The sequence below is a fragment of the Notamacropus eugenii genome, chromosome 6, assembly GCF_028372415.1.
Source record: "Notamacropus eugenii isolate mMacEug1 chromosome 6, mMacEug1.pri_v2, whole genome shotgun sequence".
Taxonomy (NCBI): domain Eukaryota; kingdom Metazoa; phylum Chordata; class Mammalia; order Diprotodontia; family Macropodidae; genus Notamacropus; species Notamacropus eugenii.
This window is the reverse complement of record NC_092877.1, coordinates 340,213,188-340,230,027: the sequence shown is the minus strand read 5'-3', so window position 1 is coordinate 340,230,027 and position 16,840 is coordinate 340,213,188. Positions and strand designations below refer to the sequence as shown.

Genomic DNA, 16,840 nt, shown 5'->3' with positions numbered 1-16,840 from the left:
CCTGCTGGCTTGCCTGGATACTTCTGCACTGGGTTGTGCTCCCCTTTTATCCAAGTGAGAGAGACTTTTCCTGAAGTCCTTCCAAGTTATCTTAAGCTGGAAAATTGTTTCACTCCCTCTTTTTGTGGGTCTTGCCACTCCAATATCTGTTTAGAGGCTTGATTTAACATTGGTTCTTAGGGAAACTGGGGAGAGCCCAAGAAACTTCCTGGATTCTCTCCCTCCCTGGCTCTATCCTCAGTTTCCACAACTTTCATTATACACAAGAGCACAAGGATTGGATTCAGAAAAACATAGTTTAAGTAGTAGTGGGGAAGTTGACATAAATACAAAACATTACCCATTGTTTTCTTCAAATTCTTTATTTGTGAGGTAGTTGTGAAAGAAAGAGAAGAGCTCTAAAAAGGTTAGGTTCATCATTTAACCAATCCCCAAAGACACACTACTTGGGATGTTATAAAAAATCTTTCTGAGGTTGTATAGTGTACCTTTACAAGACACTTTGCCAGCTTCCTGAAGGGCTCTCTCTGTTGCCAAGCAGAATCATGCTGACTGAGACATCAACAATTAACAGACCAAGAGGAAATACCATCATAGGTTCAGGAAATATGCTGCCCGCAGCTCTCACTCTTCATAAGGTTCACAATCACTCTAAGAAAAATGGGTCCAGACCCAACCCTGCTGTTTTTTAAGCTCATTATAAAACTGATTATATGTAAGGCACTTGCAAAAAAAAAAGAATCTAAGTCTATCTAAACATTCTCTAGGACAAACTGCCTTTTCACTGAGGATGCTGGTTAATAAAAAACTCTCATTCATACAGCAAAACGCACATCTCATTTGATCCTCACAACTACCCGAGGAGATAGGTGCTATTATTAGCTCCATTATACAACTGAGAAAACTGAGTATGAGAAAGGTTAAGTGATTTGCCCAGTCACACAACTAGTAAGCTTCTGAGGCCAGATTTCAACTCAGATCTTCCAACTCTCTTACCAACTCTACTACCTAGATGCCTCACCTAATTTTTTCTTGACATTTCTTTTTTATCAATAAGCATCAGTTTCTTCTGTCCCTCTCTCTTTTTCTTTTCCCCACTAAAAAAAGAAGAAAATTTTAAACAAATATACTGAGTAAAACAAAAAAATAATTTCCACATTGGCTATCTCGAAAATCTATGTCTCAGCCTGCACCCTGAGTCCATCCATACTAATCAATCTTCTATAATCATGTTTGTTTTTCCAGTTTTATTGTATGAACTGTCCCCCCCCTTGTTCTGCTAACTTCGCTCTGTATCAGTTCATGAAAGTCTTCCCAAGTTTCTGTGAAACAATCCCTTTTATCATTTAAGGCATAAATCATATATTATATTCAAATGCCATCACTGTATTCACCAATTCCTTAACTCATGGCCATCCCCTTGTTTGTCAGTTCTTCTCGGCCACAAAAAGGGCTGCTACCAATATTTTTTCACCTATGGTTTCCTCTCTCTTTGATCTCTTTGGGTGGGGTATAGGCCAACCAACAGTCTCATAGAGTTAAAGCCTAAGCACAGTTGAGTTACTTTTGGGGGGGTGGGGGGGTGGTGGTTAGTTTTAAATGGCTAGAAAAATTCACAGTTGCACCAGCAATAGAACTGAGTTAACGGGTCTGTTTTTTCATAACCCACCAGCATTTGTCACTTTCCTTGCTGTCATCTTTGTCAATAAGATGGGTGTGAGATGCAACCTCAGAGTTCCTTTAATTTGTACTTCCCTAATTATCTGGAACATTTTTTACATGGTAGTTAACTGCTTGATTTCTTTTCTTCTTTCCCTCTTTCTCTTTCCTTCTCTTTCTTCCTTCCTTCCCTTCTTTCTTTCTAAAATTGCCCATTCATATACTTTGACTATTTATCAATTTGGGAATCTGCCTAAAATTTTTATTACAAAAATGGAAAAACACAGAGAAAAAACAAGGTCAACAACACATGGGAACATGTTTATCTCCCAAGTCCCCAAAATATCCACTTTTTCTAAAACCATAATAACTTGGACATCAGGAAGAGATAACTCTGTTTTTCTCTGTTCCCATGCAGTTTCCTGTTCCTTATTTCTTCTAGTTATTTGTCCTTCTCTAATTTGAGGCTCTGGCCTTTATTCTTTATTACCATCATCATTCTGGCTCCGTTGATCCCCACCAGCCTTGACAAGACAACAATGCAGCATCGTGACATTGATAGCAGTCACGCCAATTTTAGAAACTTTCCCAGTATCCTCTATAGTGAATACTGCATTCTGTGCTCACCAAGCACGACGGTGATAAAGACCTGGGAATTCAGAATTAATGTCAAACAAGATACTTAGAAGCAAAGAGTCGAGATGTGTCAAGGATGGCTGTGGTTCCCAGGAGCATTTACTTCCTTTCCTGAGGGGGAAAAACCAAATTATTTATTCCTGCAGGATACAAAAACATGCCCTTATAATAGCTAGGTGACGCAGTAGATGGACCACTGGGTCTAGAGTCAAGAAGACTTGAGTCTATATCTGACCTTAGATACTTACTAGCTGTGTGACCCTAAGCAGGTCACTTAACCTATGTCTCCCTCAGTTTCCTCAACTGTAAAATGGGGATCATAATAGCACTTATCTTTCAGGGTTGTTGTGAGGATCACTTGGAATAATATTTTTGAAATGCTTAGCAAAGAGTTTGGCATATAGTAGCACTCAATAAATGCTCCTTCCTCTTCCCTCATTCATATTTTATTCACAAAGATTACCTTACTTCCCTTCATTAATAATGCAGGTAAAGGTTTGATTCTAAAATTGATTATAGGAATCACAGATATATTAAGAGATGGAAGAGAGCTTCTTGATCATTTGGTCCAGTCCCCCATTTTACAGATAAAGGAACTGAGGTTGAGAGAAAAGTTAAGCAGTTAACCCAGGATAAATGCCTGAAATGGGCTCTGATAGTCCATAGTTAACCTAGATTTTCTCACTCCACTTCCAGAGCCCCCTCCACTATACACACTGTTTCTCTAGGCCACTAACAGTCAGGGAGTCAGTAAACATCTATTAAGCACCTACTATGTGTCAGGTACAAAAGAGGCAAAAGACAGTCCCTCCCTTCAAGAGTCTCATAATCTAACAGGGGAGGCAGCATTGCAAACAAATATATGCAAACAAGCTATCTATAGAACAGACAGAAAATAATTAACAGAGGCAAGACACAGGAATTAAGAGGGGTTGGGAAAGGCTCCAGGCATCCAGAGAAGCCAGGAGAAGGAGATGAGGGGGGAGAGCCGGAGAAAATACCCAGAGCTGACAGTTGGAGTGTCTTATTTGTGGAACAGCCAGGAGGCCAAGTATCACTGGATCAAAGAGGCCCTTTGAGGAGGAAAGGTATAAGAAGACTAAGTAGATTGGAGGGCGCTAGGTTGGAAAGGGCTTGAAATACCAAGCAGATGATTTAGTATTTGCTTTTGGAGGCAACAGGAAGCAATTGGAGATTGTTGAGTAAGGGGGTGAGATGATTGGACCTGTGCTTTAGGAAAATCACTTTAGAGGGTGAAGTGAGGATGGACTGGAGTGGGGAGACACCTGAGGCAAGAAGATCCACTGACAGTTATTGCAATAATCCTGCCATAAAATGATGAGGGCCTGCACCAGGATGGAGGTCGTGTCAAAGGGGAAGAAGGACAGTGCAAAGGTTAAACTGAGGGGAATTGGCAACATCTTGGATATGGGAGACGACTCCAAGGTTGGGAACCGGAGAGGCCAGGAGAATGGTATAGCCCTTGATAAAAACAGAGAAGTTAACAGGGGAATAGAGGTTTAGGGGGAAAGATAAGGTATTCTGAAGTGTTTTCTGGTGCCATCATTATGAAAGCTACTCCTGGCATTCAGTCAATTGTCTCACAAGTACCCTGGGGAGCCAGTACAAAACCATCGTTCCTGTTAGGGGGAAAACCAAATACCAACAATTCCAGGTGTAAGGCTAATGAAGACTGAGTCACTATAAATCATGGTCAAGGATCTTTTAGTTCCCTGACACTCAACATATGACTATCAGCCAATATCTTTAATTCTTCAAAATTACGTTTCCTCATCTGTATGACAGGGAAAACCCACACTGACTACCTCCCAAACCCAAGAATTCACACCTGTAGTGACTTTAAACTCAACATATCTAAAACTGAATTTTCTTTCCCCTCCAAAACTCCCCTCTTCCTAGTCTTCCTATTACTCTCAAGGGCAAGACCATTCTCTCAGTCTCAAAATGACTCGCAATGTTGGTGTCATCTTCAATTTCATGCCACATAGCCAATTTTTTTTGACCAAGTCATGTCTTTTCTCTATTCAAAATGTTTCTTGCATATGCCCTCTTCTGTCCTTTGATCCTATCACCATGCTGTAGTAGGCACTCATCTCTCATTATCCCTGGACTATTGCTGTAGCCTTGTAGTTGCCTCAAGTTTTTCCCCACTACAATCCATCCTCCACTCCACAGTCAGATAAAGCTTCTTAAAAAGGGCAGGTCTAACAACGTCGCGCGCGCGCGCGCGTGCACACACATACACACACACACACACACACACACACACACACACACACACACACACACACACACACACACACACACACACACACACACACACACACCTTTAATGATCTCCCATGGCTCCCTGTTGTCTCCCCTGCTTGTCTTCAAAGCCCTTCGTTACCTGCTCATCTTTCCTGTCTTCTTATCTACATGTGAGGGCATTTCTCTTCCTTTCTCTTCATCTCCTGCCTTCTGTGGCTTCCTTCAGGTCCCACTTAATGCTAGTGCCTCCCCGAGGCTGATCACCTCCACGTGATTTCCCCATTAGCCCACAAGCTCCTTAACAGCAAGGACTAGGCCTGACTTACACCACAAGGGGTTTCATTAAAAGGCTGACAAAACCAGAGGTAGGTTATATGGGTGTAACTTTCCACCCACCATTCGTATGATTTCTTAGAACAGCCACTTGGAAGGAGAAGGTATGACAGTGCCTTCCCATCTATTAAGTTTACTCTTTGTTAATAGTTCTGATTAAAGGTTTATAGGAAATTAAGCCAGAGCATCTAAGTGGATAAAGCACTGGGTCTGAGGTTGTATTTCAACTCAGGTCTTTCTGATTCCAGGTTCAGTAGTCTATCGGTTGTTTGTCCAAACTTCTTAAAGTAACCAATAATATCAGGAGAGTAGGCAGCTAGCTAGGTGTTACATTAGATAAAGAACTACCCCTGAAGTCAGGAAGATCTGAGTTCAAATCTGGCCTCAGACACTTACAAGCTGTGTAACTCTGGGCAAGTCATATAACTGTTTGCCTCACTTTTCTCATCTGTAAAATAAGCTTCAGAAAGAAATGACAACCCCCCCCCAGTGACTTTGGCAAGAAAATTCCAAAGGAGGTCAAAAACAGTCAGATAAGACTGAAAATGACAACAAAAGAAAACTAAGCACATGTTAGTCCTTAAAATCTATTGTCCGAACTATGAGGAAGTAGAGTCAAAATACCAAGGTCCCAGGAGACTCTGGAGCAGGGGGAGGGAGGAGACAACACATATTCCAACACATCCTGGAAGAAATAAGACCTGAGGAAAAAAAGCCTGCTCTCCCATTTTAGAACTGGATGCACACAAGATTGTCTAAAGTCTGGGAAAGGAGAGTACAGCATTTTAGAAACAAACAACACCATGAATTCAGTGTTTCAAATGTGAGATGAATGGGATTAGCTTAATATGCAGAAAATTTTTTTTATTCTTTTTATAAAAATTTGTTATTAGTTTTTATGAATAATTATTTGGTTTTTTTAAAAAATATCACCAAAATTCCCCCCAGCTCTTTTTCCCCCTCTCCCTCTCTGAGAGAGCCATCTCATATGCCATTTTTAATTCTTAACATAGCACTTTGCAACATTTCTAAACAGGTAAATATGTTACCTAGAAATATATAACAGATATTTGGGAAAAGATGTGTTCTGACACCCAGCGATGACCACATCAAAGGGAGAGCTCATGGATTTTTTTTTTTCCAACTCTGCACATGACTTATTCTTATCACAATATGGAGTCAAACTTCACCTATGGATGGTCTGTCAGATACCATCTAGTCCTGGATTAGCTGCCAACCAGCAACTGAACCTGGATTTGTACCTAGTAAACTTTCTGCCAAATTTACACTATTATTATTACAATGGGTACTTTAAAGCATTATTTTTGCAAAGGACACATACCAGATTTAACTGACCAAATCATACCAGGATTTAGTATTAAAATAATATACAAGAAAACAAAGTAACTCAATGCCTTAATTTAAGAATTTAAGAGCTCACAACAAAAATCCCACCCAAATTATAGAGCATTAGCCCCACCAATGACACGCAAGCCAAACCACTCACTCTCTTTCCAGAACCTGAGACCCAGAGAAATATACATTCTAAAGAGACCAACACATTAATATAGCCAATAAGAGGCGAAATAACTACCAGCAATTAACCAACCCACAAGAGCACTAATGACAGCATTAAGTATAGTCACAGAGAATCCACCCAGCAAAAAGGTTTGGACAAAGGAGCACATGGCAGTCGCATGCATATTTTACCTAAAATTACTTGATCCTCATGTAATTTAATGCATATATCTCTTCATATGCAGGGTTCTCAAAGAAGGCTTTTGACCACCTGAAGATACAAAGGAGTCATAAGGCTAGGATATTCTAATGAAGATCATCTCTCACTAGCCAAGGTGGATGAAAAGTAAGAAACTGAAGTGATTACAGTAGCTGTGTACACAACTGGAAAAAAAAAATACAATTCCAAATAGCCAGTGGCATGGTAAACTGAAAATAACACTGGATTGGGAGCTAAAAGACCTATTTGTCATGTGCGTGATTATGGGCAAAGTCCATTCTCCTCTCTCTGCCTCAGTTTCTTCATTAATGAAGAGGTTAGACTACAATGACCTCCAATGGTCCCTTCCAGTTCTATAATCCTATAGTGGGATAACAATTGTACACATTTATGCTGTCCTTTTAGGTTTGTAAAGTATTCTTCTTGGCTTACTACATCGATCAACAAACATTAAGCACCTACCAAGTGCTGAGATAAGTATTATCATTCCCCTCTTCCAGATAAAATTGAGAACTGAAAAGTCATGTCTACAGTTATACTGTTACTACAAGCCTAATGCAGGATTTATGGTTATTACATTAATAACAAAATGGCACAGTAGTAATAACACTATGGCTATATTATTAATATCAGCTAGTATGTATGTAGCGCTTTAACATTTCCAAAGCACTTCAAATATGTTATCTTATTTGATAAAATAACCCTATAAATAGGTACTGTTGCTATCCCAGTTTTACAGATGAGAAAACTGGGGCAAACAGAGGTGAAGTGACATCAGAGTTACACATCTATTAAGCGGCTGAGGACACATTAGAGCTCAGGTATTTTGACTCTAAATTCAGAGTCCCATTTATCATGTCACCCTACAAATATGCTTATTATTGACAAGACTTTAAATGAGAGCCATTTGAAGGTGCTGAGGGGGGGGGGGGGGGTAAGCCAGTATGAAAGATAACCTGATCATGTAGTAAGATATTGGGCTAACCACTGTAAGCCTCTCAGTCCTGCTGATAACCTCATGTCACAGGAAAAATCTAGGCAGGCCCCCATCATACTGGATGGAGCCCCTGTGGCAAACTTATGGAGACAGCCAGAGGATCCTATCTGGAAGTGGACCTCAGAATCCATCTAGGTCAACCCACTCATTTTAAAGATTAGGTGACTGATGTGACCTGCCCAAAGTGACAAAGTAAGCATTGCAGGTGAGATTTGAACCCAGGTCTTCCTACTCCCAAGTCAGCTGTCCTTTTCACAGCATCACACTGCCTTTGCATGATGGGTAGTCCTGAATGGGAACCACCACTACTGATGAGAACAGAAACTTCCTTGAATGTAATGCCTCCTACAGTCCCTTATCAACTAGAAGCTTCCAAAGAAGAAAAAACTGAAGTGAAATGGGAAATTTCAATGATTGGAAAAAAAGTAAAAGGTTTTTAACTTGCATCCCAAAAATAACGGACTTAGCATTGAGATCAGGCTGTTTTTCTCCACTTGTGGTTTGGCTTTCCAAAAAGCCAAGCAAAGGAAATGCCCAAAGATGCCACAAGTGTGTTCATGTGTTGTCCTTAAAGCAGGGTTTAGGAGGATCTTACCAGGATGTAGGCTCACCCCCTAAGACTCTGTATTGCTGAGAAAGGAATGACCTACATTGGTAGAGAGAGTTTCCCCATCTGAGAGTTCCCTATATCAATGAAATCACAGGTTGTAGCCTTAACCCCTATCCCCTGACCACACTGCCATGTGCCAGGCACTGTGCTAAGGTTTAGCCATAAATACTAAAAGCGTAGGACCTCATTGCCCTATATTCCCCTTCAGGAAAAAATATCCTTCAAGAAAGATTTTTCTAACACTAAACTAAGTATAAGAAAGTGTTAAATTGTCCAGAAAAGCACAGCAGTAGTATTAATAATAATTAATAATAATAATAGCTAACATTTACACAGTTCTTTAAAGTTTTGCAAAGCACTCTACAAAAAGCTTCTCCTTTTATCCTTACAACAATCTTGGGAGATACATACTATCATCTGACTTTTTGCTGGTCAGTCATTTTCAGTCCTATCTGACTGTTCATGACCCAGTTTGAGGGTTTTGTGGCAAAGACTCTAGGGTCGTTTGCCTTTTCCTTCTCCAGCTCATTTTACAGATGAAGATACCAAAGCAAACAGGGTTAAGTGACTTGCCCGGGGTCACACAGATAGTATCTGAGGCCAGCTTTGGACTCAGCTAAATCTGGACTTCAGGCCCACGGCTCTGTCTACTTTGCCACCTAGATGCCCTTATCAGCATCTCATCAGAAGGCGCTGAATAAATAAATGTTCAATGAATTGAATTTATCTGGCACTGTTAGGGAATAAGGGCTTCCATCTAATTGAAATCTCTGGCAATTGAAGATTACCAACTTGTTAATCACAGTATTTTTTCTCTTAAAAGTATGTAGAGATGGGGATTCACCTGTGAGTGAAATACCCAGCCTTTAGTGTGGCATTGATTTGACTACTCACATGCTTCCTTCCTGGTTTTTATCTGGCAACCTCAATTATATGGAACACTGCCAAGTTATTTCCAAATAGGTGAGGTACAACTTATTCTATTATATAAAAACCACAAAGCAGTTGCCTTAAATTAAATTTAAAATTGTTACAATTGCATGTACTTCCTTATGGTTGGCCTGTCTGTTTTTCTTTTTCCAAAGTGATGTGGAGCCTTGAGGTAGCTCTGAAGGAGTACAGTAGGCCTGCACAACCCGCAGCCCTCGGGCCACTTACAGCCTGTGAGCAAGTCTGCCACATGCCAAAGGATTTCCGCTCCATGCAAAGGCTCCATTTTTTGAAGGCCACCTGAAATTCTTTGATGTGCCCAAGCAGCCCCCACTGCAGGCTGTGTAGGCCTGGACAAGAGTAAGGCCACATGACTTCATCTGAATCATCCAATAAGTCCCAATTTCCAGTCCTCACTATTCCCTTTGAGCAAACAGGTGACACCATCCTTTAGTTCCTGTGTGTGTGTGTATGTGTGCGCATGTGTGTGTTCGTCCTTCATTGCCAAAGAATACCATGCCATCAGAGAAATGATGACATGACTTGCACTTGACTTTGTTTTGAGTGAGGGAGGGCTGTGCAGGTCACCAGCCTCACTTCTCCTCCAGAGCCATCTGAATCCAGTGACCAGATATTCCTCAGGATGACTGGAGATGACCCAGGATGAGGCAATTGGGGTTAAGTGACTTGCCCAAGGTCATACTTGAAGGACCATAGACCTACAGCTGGAAGGGACCTTCAAAAGTTATCTAGAGGGCCCAACCCCACCATTTTACAGTTGAGGAAACCAATCACTCAAATGGCTGGCCCAAAGTCACATAGGGAGTGCCTGACTCAGAATTGGAATCCAGGTCCTCTAGCCCCAAATGCTTTCCACTTTTTAACCCTCTGGACTGTCGTACACTATCTCCCACCTTGCCTATGAGGTTTCAATAATGATTTGTAGTTTTTCTTTCTCTTTTCACCCCCACTCATCTTTGATTCAGTGGGCCCTCTGGAAAGCATTACAACGACTTCGGCCACCTGAAAATTTAAACACATGCCCACTGTGCTTCCTCCTCCACCCTTCCCAAAACCACTAAAGCAAACAGAATATTTTTAAACACAAAAAACAAACTCAGGAGGGGCTCAGAATTTTTACTTTTTAAGCACCATAATCATTATTGCTTAGCACACTGCCAGGTACACAGAAAAGTGAAAAGATAATGGGGACTGAAACTGGAATGTAATTGATGTAAGAAATAATCAGTTGATGAAAATTCCCTCTCTATGTTTTCTTATCATGCTGAGTTGTGGACTTGAGAAACATGGCCAGTCGGAGATCCTATATAATAAAATATGTAAAGTCTTAGCACAGAATGCTGGGTCTAGAGTCAGGAAGATGAATTCAAATTCACTTCAATTAAAATTCAGACACTTAGTAGCAGCCAAGTGGTCTTGGACAAGTTACTCACCCTCTGTTGGCCTCACTTTCCTCATCTGTAAAATGGGGATGATAATAGCACCTACTTCCCTAAATTATTTTAAGGATCAAATGAGGTAACTATAAAGGACTTGCCTGGTACATAGTAAGTTTCATAGAAATGTTAGTTATTACCGTCATCATCATCCTATTTCAGAAAGGACCCCCTGGGACCTTGGCCTCCAATGAACCCTTCCCACTCCCTTTTCTAGCATTTACTATTTTAAAAAAATAATTTAAGTAACGAGAGCAATTGAGACTTGTACTTCAACTTAAACTACTGGCATGCTGTTTAATTATCTAATTTATTCAATTTAATTTATTATAGACTGGATCCTCTGCAAAGCAATAGCTTAAGTTCTTTGTCTCTGAACTTAGCTTAGAATTCAGCTGGCCTGTAATGGGTTAAGTCTAAAAACCCAGCTTTCTTGCCTCAAGGAATTTAACTGACCTTGAAGAATGCTTGTGAACAGAAAGCGAGTTGGGCCTAATATATTTACACCACCAAGCTGCCCTTCAAGGATGTCTGCTTTGCTCTCCAAAGTCTGGGCAATCTCACATCTGGACTCAAACCATGAACATTTCCCACGGGAGAAGAAGGAGGGGTCCTGGCTAGTCCCCATTACCAAATTTCCAACCAATCATGTTGTTCCCTGTGTCTTAGCTCGGTAACCAGTCATGTAGCCTTTAACTCCATGATGTCATCTACCTTGTTCTGCTCTTGGTCCTGTACTCCTCAAAACCTATATAAGGCAAACTGTCCTTTGGCTCAGGGTCTTTGGCATTAATGGAGGCAAGCCGCTGGCCATTTATTGACAGGCAGTATGCTACTGCTAATAAATGTTATCTTGCTCAGAGATCTGCCTTAGTTTACCATTTCGTTAAATTTCAACCATGACACCATCCAGTGTTTTAGGGAAACTCTCCTCTCCCCATTTTTACATCCAAGGTACTCAGCTCCTTCCAACCCTCTAACATCCTTATCCTGAATGTTAGTCATAGATTATCAGAAGCAGAGGAACATCTAGGCCAACCACCACATCTTTCAAATGCAGTTTTATGACTTGCCCAAGGAGTTTAGGTGACCCACTCCAAATCACATGGCTTTAAGGGTGCTCACTTTTCCTGTCTTCTGTCTTTATAGGAGAGAACTCCCAAAGCCATCCAAAGCAGGGTGTCTAACTTCCAAGTGAGATCTTTGAGGTCTGTTCTAACTATTTCTACTAAATATTTTTTCTACTAACGGAAGACCTTACAGGGCATTAGCTTAATTGAGTCTTGTCTGTTTTTAGGATTTTAACTGAAAAAGATGGACAACAAAACTGCCGGTAACAGTACGGAATGTTCTCTGAATTCTCTTATCACACAATACATCATTCCCCTGCTCTATTTCTTTGTCTTCATGGGTGGGATTCTGCTCAATGGGATATCTGCCTGGATCTTTTTTTCTGTTTCCAACAGCAAGAGTTTCATCATCTATCTCAAGAACATTGTGGCAGCTGACTTACTGATGAGTCTAACTTTCCCATTCAAAATTCTGAGTGATTCCAAAATAGGGCCCTGGCAGCTGAGGATCTTTGTGTGCAAGGGTTCTGCGGTGATCTTCTACGTCAACATGTATGTGGGAATCGCGTTTTTTGGGCTCATCGGATTTGACAGGTACTACAAGATCGTAAAGCCCCTGCTGGCTTCTTTTGTTCACACGGTTGGCTATAGTAAGATCCTCTCTCTCCTAGTCTGGGTCCTCATGCTGTTCCTGGCCATCCCCAACATCATTCTGACTGATCAAAGTGCTAAGGAGGCAGAGAACGTGAAGTGCATGGAACTCAAGAATGAACTGGGGGTCAAGTGGCATACAGCCTCCAGCTACATTTTCGTGAGCATCTTCTGGATTGTGTTCCTTCTGCTGATAATCTGTTACACAGCCATCACAAGGAAAATCTACAGCTCTTACCTTAGGTCCAGAAGGAATTCCATCTCTGTCAAGAAAAAGTCCAGCCGCAACATATTCTGCATCATGCTTGTATTCTGTGTATGCTTTGTCCCTTATCATATTGCCCGAATCCCCTATACCCGAAGCCAAACCGAAGGACATTATGACTGCCAATCCAAAGAAATCCTGCTCTATGCAAAAGAATTCACTCTGTTCCTATCTGCAGTCAATGTGTGCCTGGACCCCATTATTTATTTCTTCCTCTGCCAACCATTTAGAGAAATGCTCCGGAGAAAGTTCCACCTCAGGTTAAAAGCCCCACAGAGCCTGGAGAATTCCAAAACCAAGAGAAGCAATGAAATGATAGACAATGCAATTCTGGACAGTACAGATACGCTCTGACTCTCCATGGGGAGCTTTGCCGAGACCATCACTTCTTTTATGTTGCACTGCCCATCCGGCCAAGATGAATACATAAGAGACAGCTATGCCAATAAACAGTCTCCAGGCACTACCATACAAGGTATTTACAACAACCAAAAAGACTTCATATGCAAACCTTTCTGCATTACAGCAGCATCAAAGAAAAGCTTAGTCGATAGTTTGCTCATAATACTGAACCATTTTCTCCCATTAATAAAAAAGCATGCATGTCTGATTCAAGAATATTCTAGCAAATCAGAAGGCTTTATCCTTCATTCTTTCATTCAGCCAACAGGCATTTATTTAGTGCCAGAACTGGACAAAGCATTGAGGATGCAAAAACAAAAGCAATTCCTGTCCTCAAGGAGACTGTATTCTACTGGTGCATACTGACAAGAATATTCATTCCCACTAAGCTGGTCAGTTAATGTATTAAAAAACAGAAGAAGCAATGGAACGATGATTTCCAATTGCTCACATACTCCTTGTGCTGCCCTGAAATGGAGAACTAGCAGAAGGGGAAAGGCTGGAGGCTTGTAATGGCCTTTATTCAAGAGTCTACTCAGTTCAAGAGACCCTAGAGCACAGAACCATTCAAAACCAACCTAAAGAATACTTTGAAAGAAAAAAGGATAAAAAGTACAAATGTTAGTGAAAAGACAATAAACCTAAAGAAGGTAGGTGTGGTACAGATCACTCCGGTGAACTTTACACCTTGGACTTTCAAAGTCATAGCAAGCTAGCTGATCTAAGTTTACAAAAAATTTGTTTATACTGTTTCATTTAGATCAGCATGGATGAAGAGAACCCTTCCCCTATCTGGGGCAGAGCCCATACTGCCTTTGACAAACAGATGCCCCTTGCAGCAAATGAAGAGGTGTTACTTGGTTTGGTTTCTACACCCTGGCTTCTCTTGATCATTACTAGTTTTTCAAATGATAATCTAATAAACATGCTTAGTGCAATGAACTGCCCTAATCTTGATATAGCAGGGCAAAGACAATATGGAGCTAGCCTGAAGTTTTTCCTTGTATTCTAAAAGAATGTAACTTATTTGGGGGCATATTGGGTTCAGCACCTAGAACAGCTGCATGTACACAGCAGGTGCTTAATAAGATATTTGCAGCCTGCTCACTGAATTGTAAAGGTTATCTGCTGGGTATAGAGTCTAGCAATGTGCCTCTCTCGGAATAGGCATATAATAATGGTTAACAAACATTTATTCAGTGTCTACCTGGTACAAAGCATTGGTTAGAATTCTCTAACCCTTGAGCGCAGGCTCTGTCCAACTAACAAAATGTTCTTATGACTCTGGGACACAGGTAGAGAAAGATGTCAAAGAAGCAGAATCTAATACATATTCATAAAGCAATAAAGGTCAGTAATTTTTCCCAGTGGTGTGATGACCCAGACCTAGTGACTTCTATTCAATAGCAGGAATAGTTCAGAGTAGTGTATGGAAGGGCCCAAGGTAGAGTGAGATTCATCTGAATAAATTCACAAAGAATTACTTTGTGGGTGACCGTTGTCTTTGTTGAGTTGTTTCAGTAGCATTTGACTCTTCCTGACGTCTTTGAGGGTTTTCTTGGCAAAAATATTAGAGTGCTTTACCATTTACTTCTCCAGCTCATTTTAGGAATGAGGAAACTGAGGCAAACAGGATTAAGTGGTCACAAGGTCACAGTAAGTAAGTTTCTGAAGACAGATTTGAATTCAAGAACTCCTGACTATAGGAGTCTATCCATTGTCACTATCTAGCTGCTTTTTTGGGGTGGTAATTCCATCTAGACATTATGAAGGCACTTGGATGAGAGGAAAGAGGACAGACTTAGTAGAAAATCAAGGAAGTTCAGATGAAATAATGTATGCAATGCACTTTGAAAACTTAAAACTATAGAGAAGTGCAAGTTAGGGTGCCTGAGTAGTGGCACAGTCAGAGCTCGGAGAGAAGGAAACCACCACATTCTCTACTAATACTGAAAGTCTAAACAGAAGCTGCTGCTACAAAGTCCCTCTCATCTCAGTTACTAATAGTGGGCAGGAGGGTGGCCTTAAGTGAAGATCATCTCTGATGACAATTCAACTGAGCTCTGAACTGAAGGAAGCTGAGGGTTCTAATGGGAGAGAAGATACAAACACATGGGGGAAACAATTCTATTATTTTCAAACTTAGTGAATTAAGGAATTGTTTAAAAATGCAAGAAAATAAAACTAAGGGGGAAATCTTCACAAAGTAACAAAAACTTCTCCAAATCTCATTGCTAACTTCAAAAAATCTAAATTGCATTTGTGAAAGTTATGCTGACTCAAGGACCCACTGTTCCCAGTTCCAATTGTAAATCAGGGTCAGGGGAGGCCTCATCCAGTCTGCTGCTATTTAGCACATACCCCTACCAGTTAAACATCATCACACCTGCTACCTTTGGGAGCAGCTCAGATACCATGACTCATCCCATTCTGCTGACTTGTCTATATCTTATTATGAAAGTTATCAATAAAAAGCTGGCTCAATCTTAAATGCCTTGCTGATCTCTAGTGATCAGCCCATCAGTGTGTTGTTACTTTGATGTCCTTTTAATAAACTCCTTTTAATTCTCTTTCTTTCCACAAGTGTTGTTTTTTTAATCAAGGAGAAAGTTCAAATAAAGAATCTTCCTTTTTACAGGGTCAAGTTTGTGGTAGCCTAAATAACTGTAGGGATTAGGAGACAACATGGGGAAGAAGGGGACGGTGATAGCTCTAGAGTAAGAAGACCTGGTTCAAATGGCTTTGGGCAAGTCAACTGGTCACCTTGGGACAAAGAATCCTCATCTTTAAAATGTAAAGACTTAGCCTAGATGGCTTTTGGGGTCTCTTCTACCTCTAAATCTATGATCCCATGAACTGTGGGTATGGAAGTAAATGCAGACTATATAGATAGGGCAGTGCTCTATTGATGGAGGAAAGACCAATAAAGTATCTACATAATGACAGAAGAAGAGACCTACAAAACATTTAGAAAATGTCTATGTGACTTTCCTCCAAGGACAATTAAATATTGAAACATGCTCGTCTCTGCTGGGAAATGGAAGATAGTCTTATGTGTTAGGTAGTATGGAAAGATATAACTGATGTAATCCGGTGATGAACTAAAGGAAAGGGAAGGAAGAAGGGGGAAAAAATCAGCAAAACTAGTCAACAAAATTAGGGAAAAAATTCCATATTATATGCAATGTTTCCCACATGGGGTCTTCCCTCCTTCTTTGGTTCTAAGGGAGGGGTCTTTGAGATGACAGAGGGAGAGATACAGGGGGGAACTGAGGGGATGGAAAACCAAAAGATATAATTTTAAAAATCAATTTATTTTTAAAACGATAAGAGAGAGGTTGATTCCCACTGCACTCTGAGTTGATCAGATGCCAAACAGAACATTGCACTCAGTTCTGTACACCCAAGAATCTCGAAGGCATAGATGCACCAAGCTCAAGGACACTTCTCACTATAGGACGCTGTGGCTGTGTGATTACACCACTAGAAAAATACATCTGAAAGCTACAGATGCTGTTATGAATTCTCTAGCAATATTAAGAAGAAGGCAGTTTGATCTTCAATCAGATCTAACAAGAAGGAACTGCTTAGGGGCAAAGAGGAAAGGAAATCTGAATTTCCAATAATAGACAGTGGAACAAATGTGACTTTGGGGAAAATGGGCTAAATAGAAGAGAAAAGTGTGGTTTGGGAATGTGAGACCTGAGGAGTCACAAGACTTGAGAGGTGTCCCATTATCTTGGGAAGAAAGCTTTCACCATCGCTGTGTTTCCTCCCTGTTCTAAAGGACTGGACACTTGCCCCTGAAAACAATATCAAAC

General features: G+C 40.7%; 2 protein-coding genes across 22 annotated transcripts in view; one reads left to right on the top strand and one right to left on the bottom strand.

The window, feature by feature from the left end:
- P2RY14 (purinergic receptor P2Y14) overlaps positions 1-15,589 on the top strand; it is a 49,213-nt gene extending 33,624 nt beyond the window's left edge. For 2 of the 6 annotated variants that reach the window (XM_072618336.1, XM_072618332.1), the window contains exons 2-5: positions 6,663-6,763; positions 9,330-9,611; positions 11,781-11,839; positions 11,929-15,589. In XM_072618336.1, coding sequence (XP_072474437.1) covers positions 11,946-12,971 — 1,026 coding nt within the window. In that variant the 5' untranslated portion in view covers positions 6,663-6,763; positions 9,330-9,611; positions 11,781-11,839; positions 11,929-11,945 and the 3' untranslated portion in view covers positions 12,972-15,589. The remainder of the gene's footprint in view (positions 1-6,662; positions 6,764-9,329; positions 9,612-11,780; positions 11,840-11,928) is intronic. The other 4 variants (XM_072618334.1, XM_072618331.1, XM_072618333.1 and 1 more) reach the window with 3 other exon arrangements.
- Positions 1-16,840, bottom strand: part of MED12L (mediator complex subunit 12L) — a 603,739-nt gene that overhangs the window by 228,697 nt on the left and 358,202 nt on the right. The window lies entirely within an intron of this gene.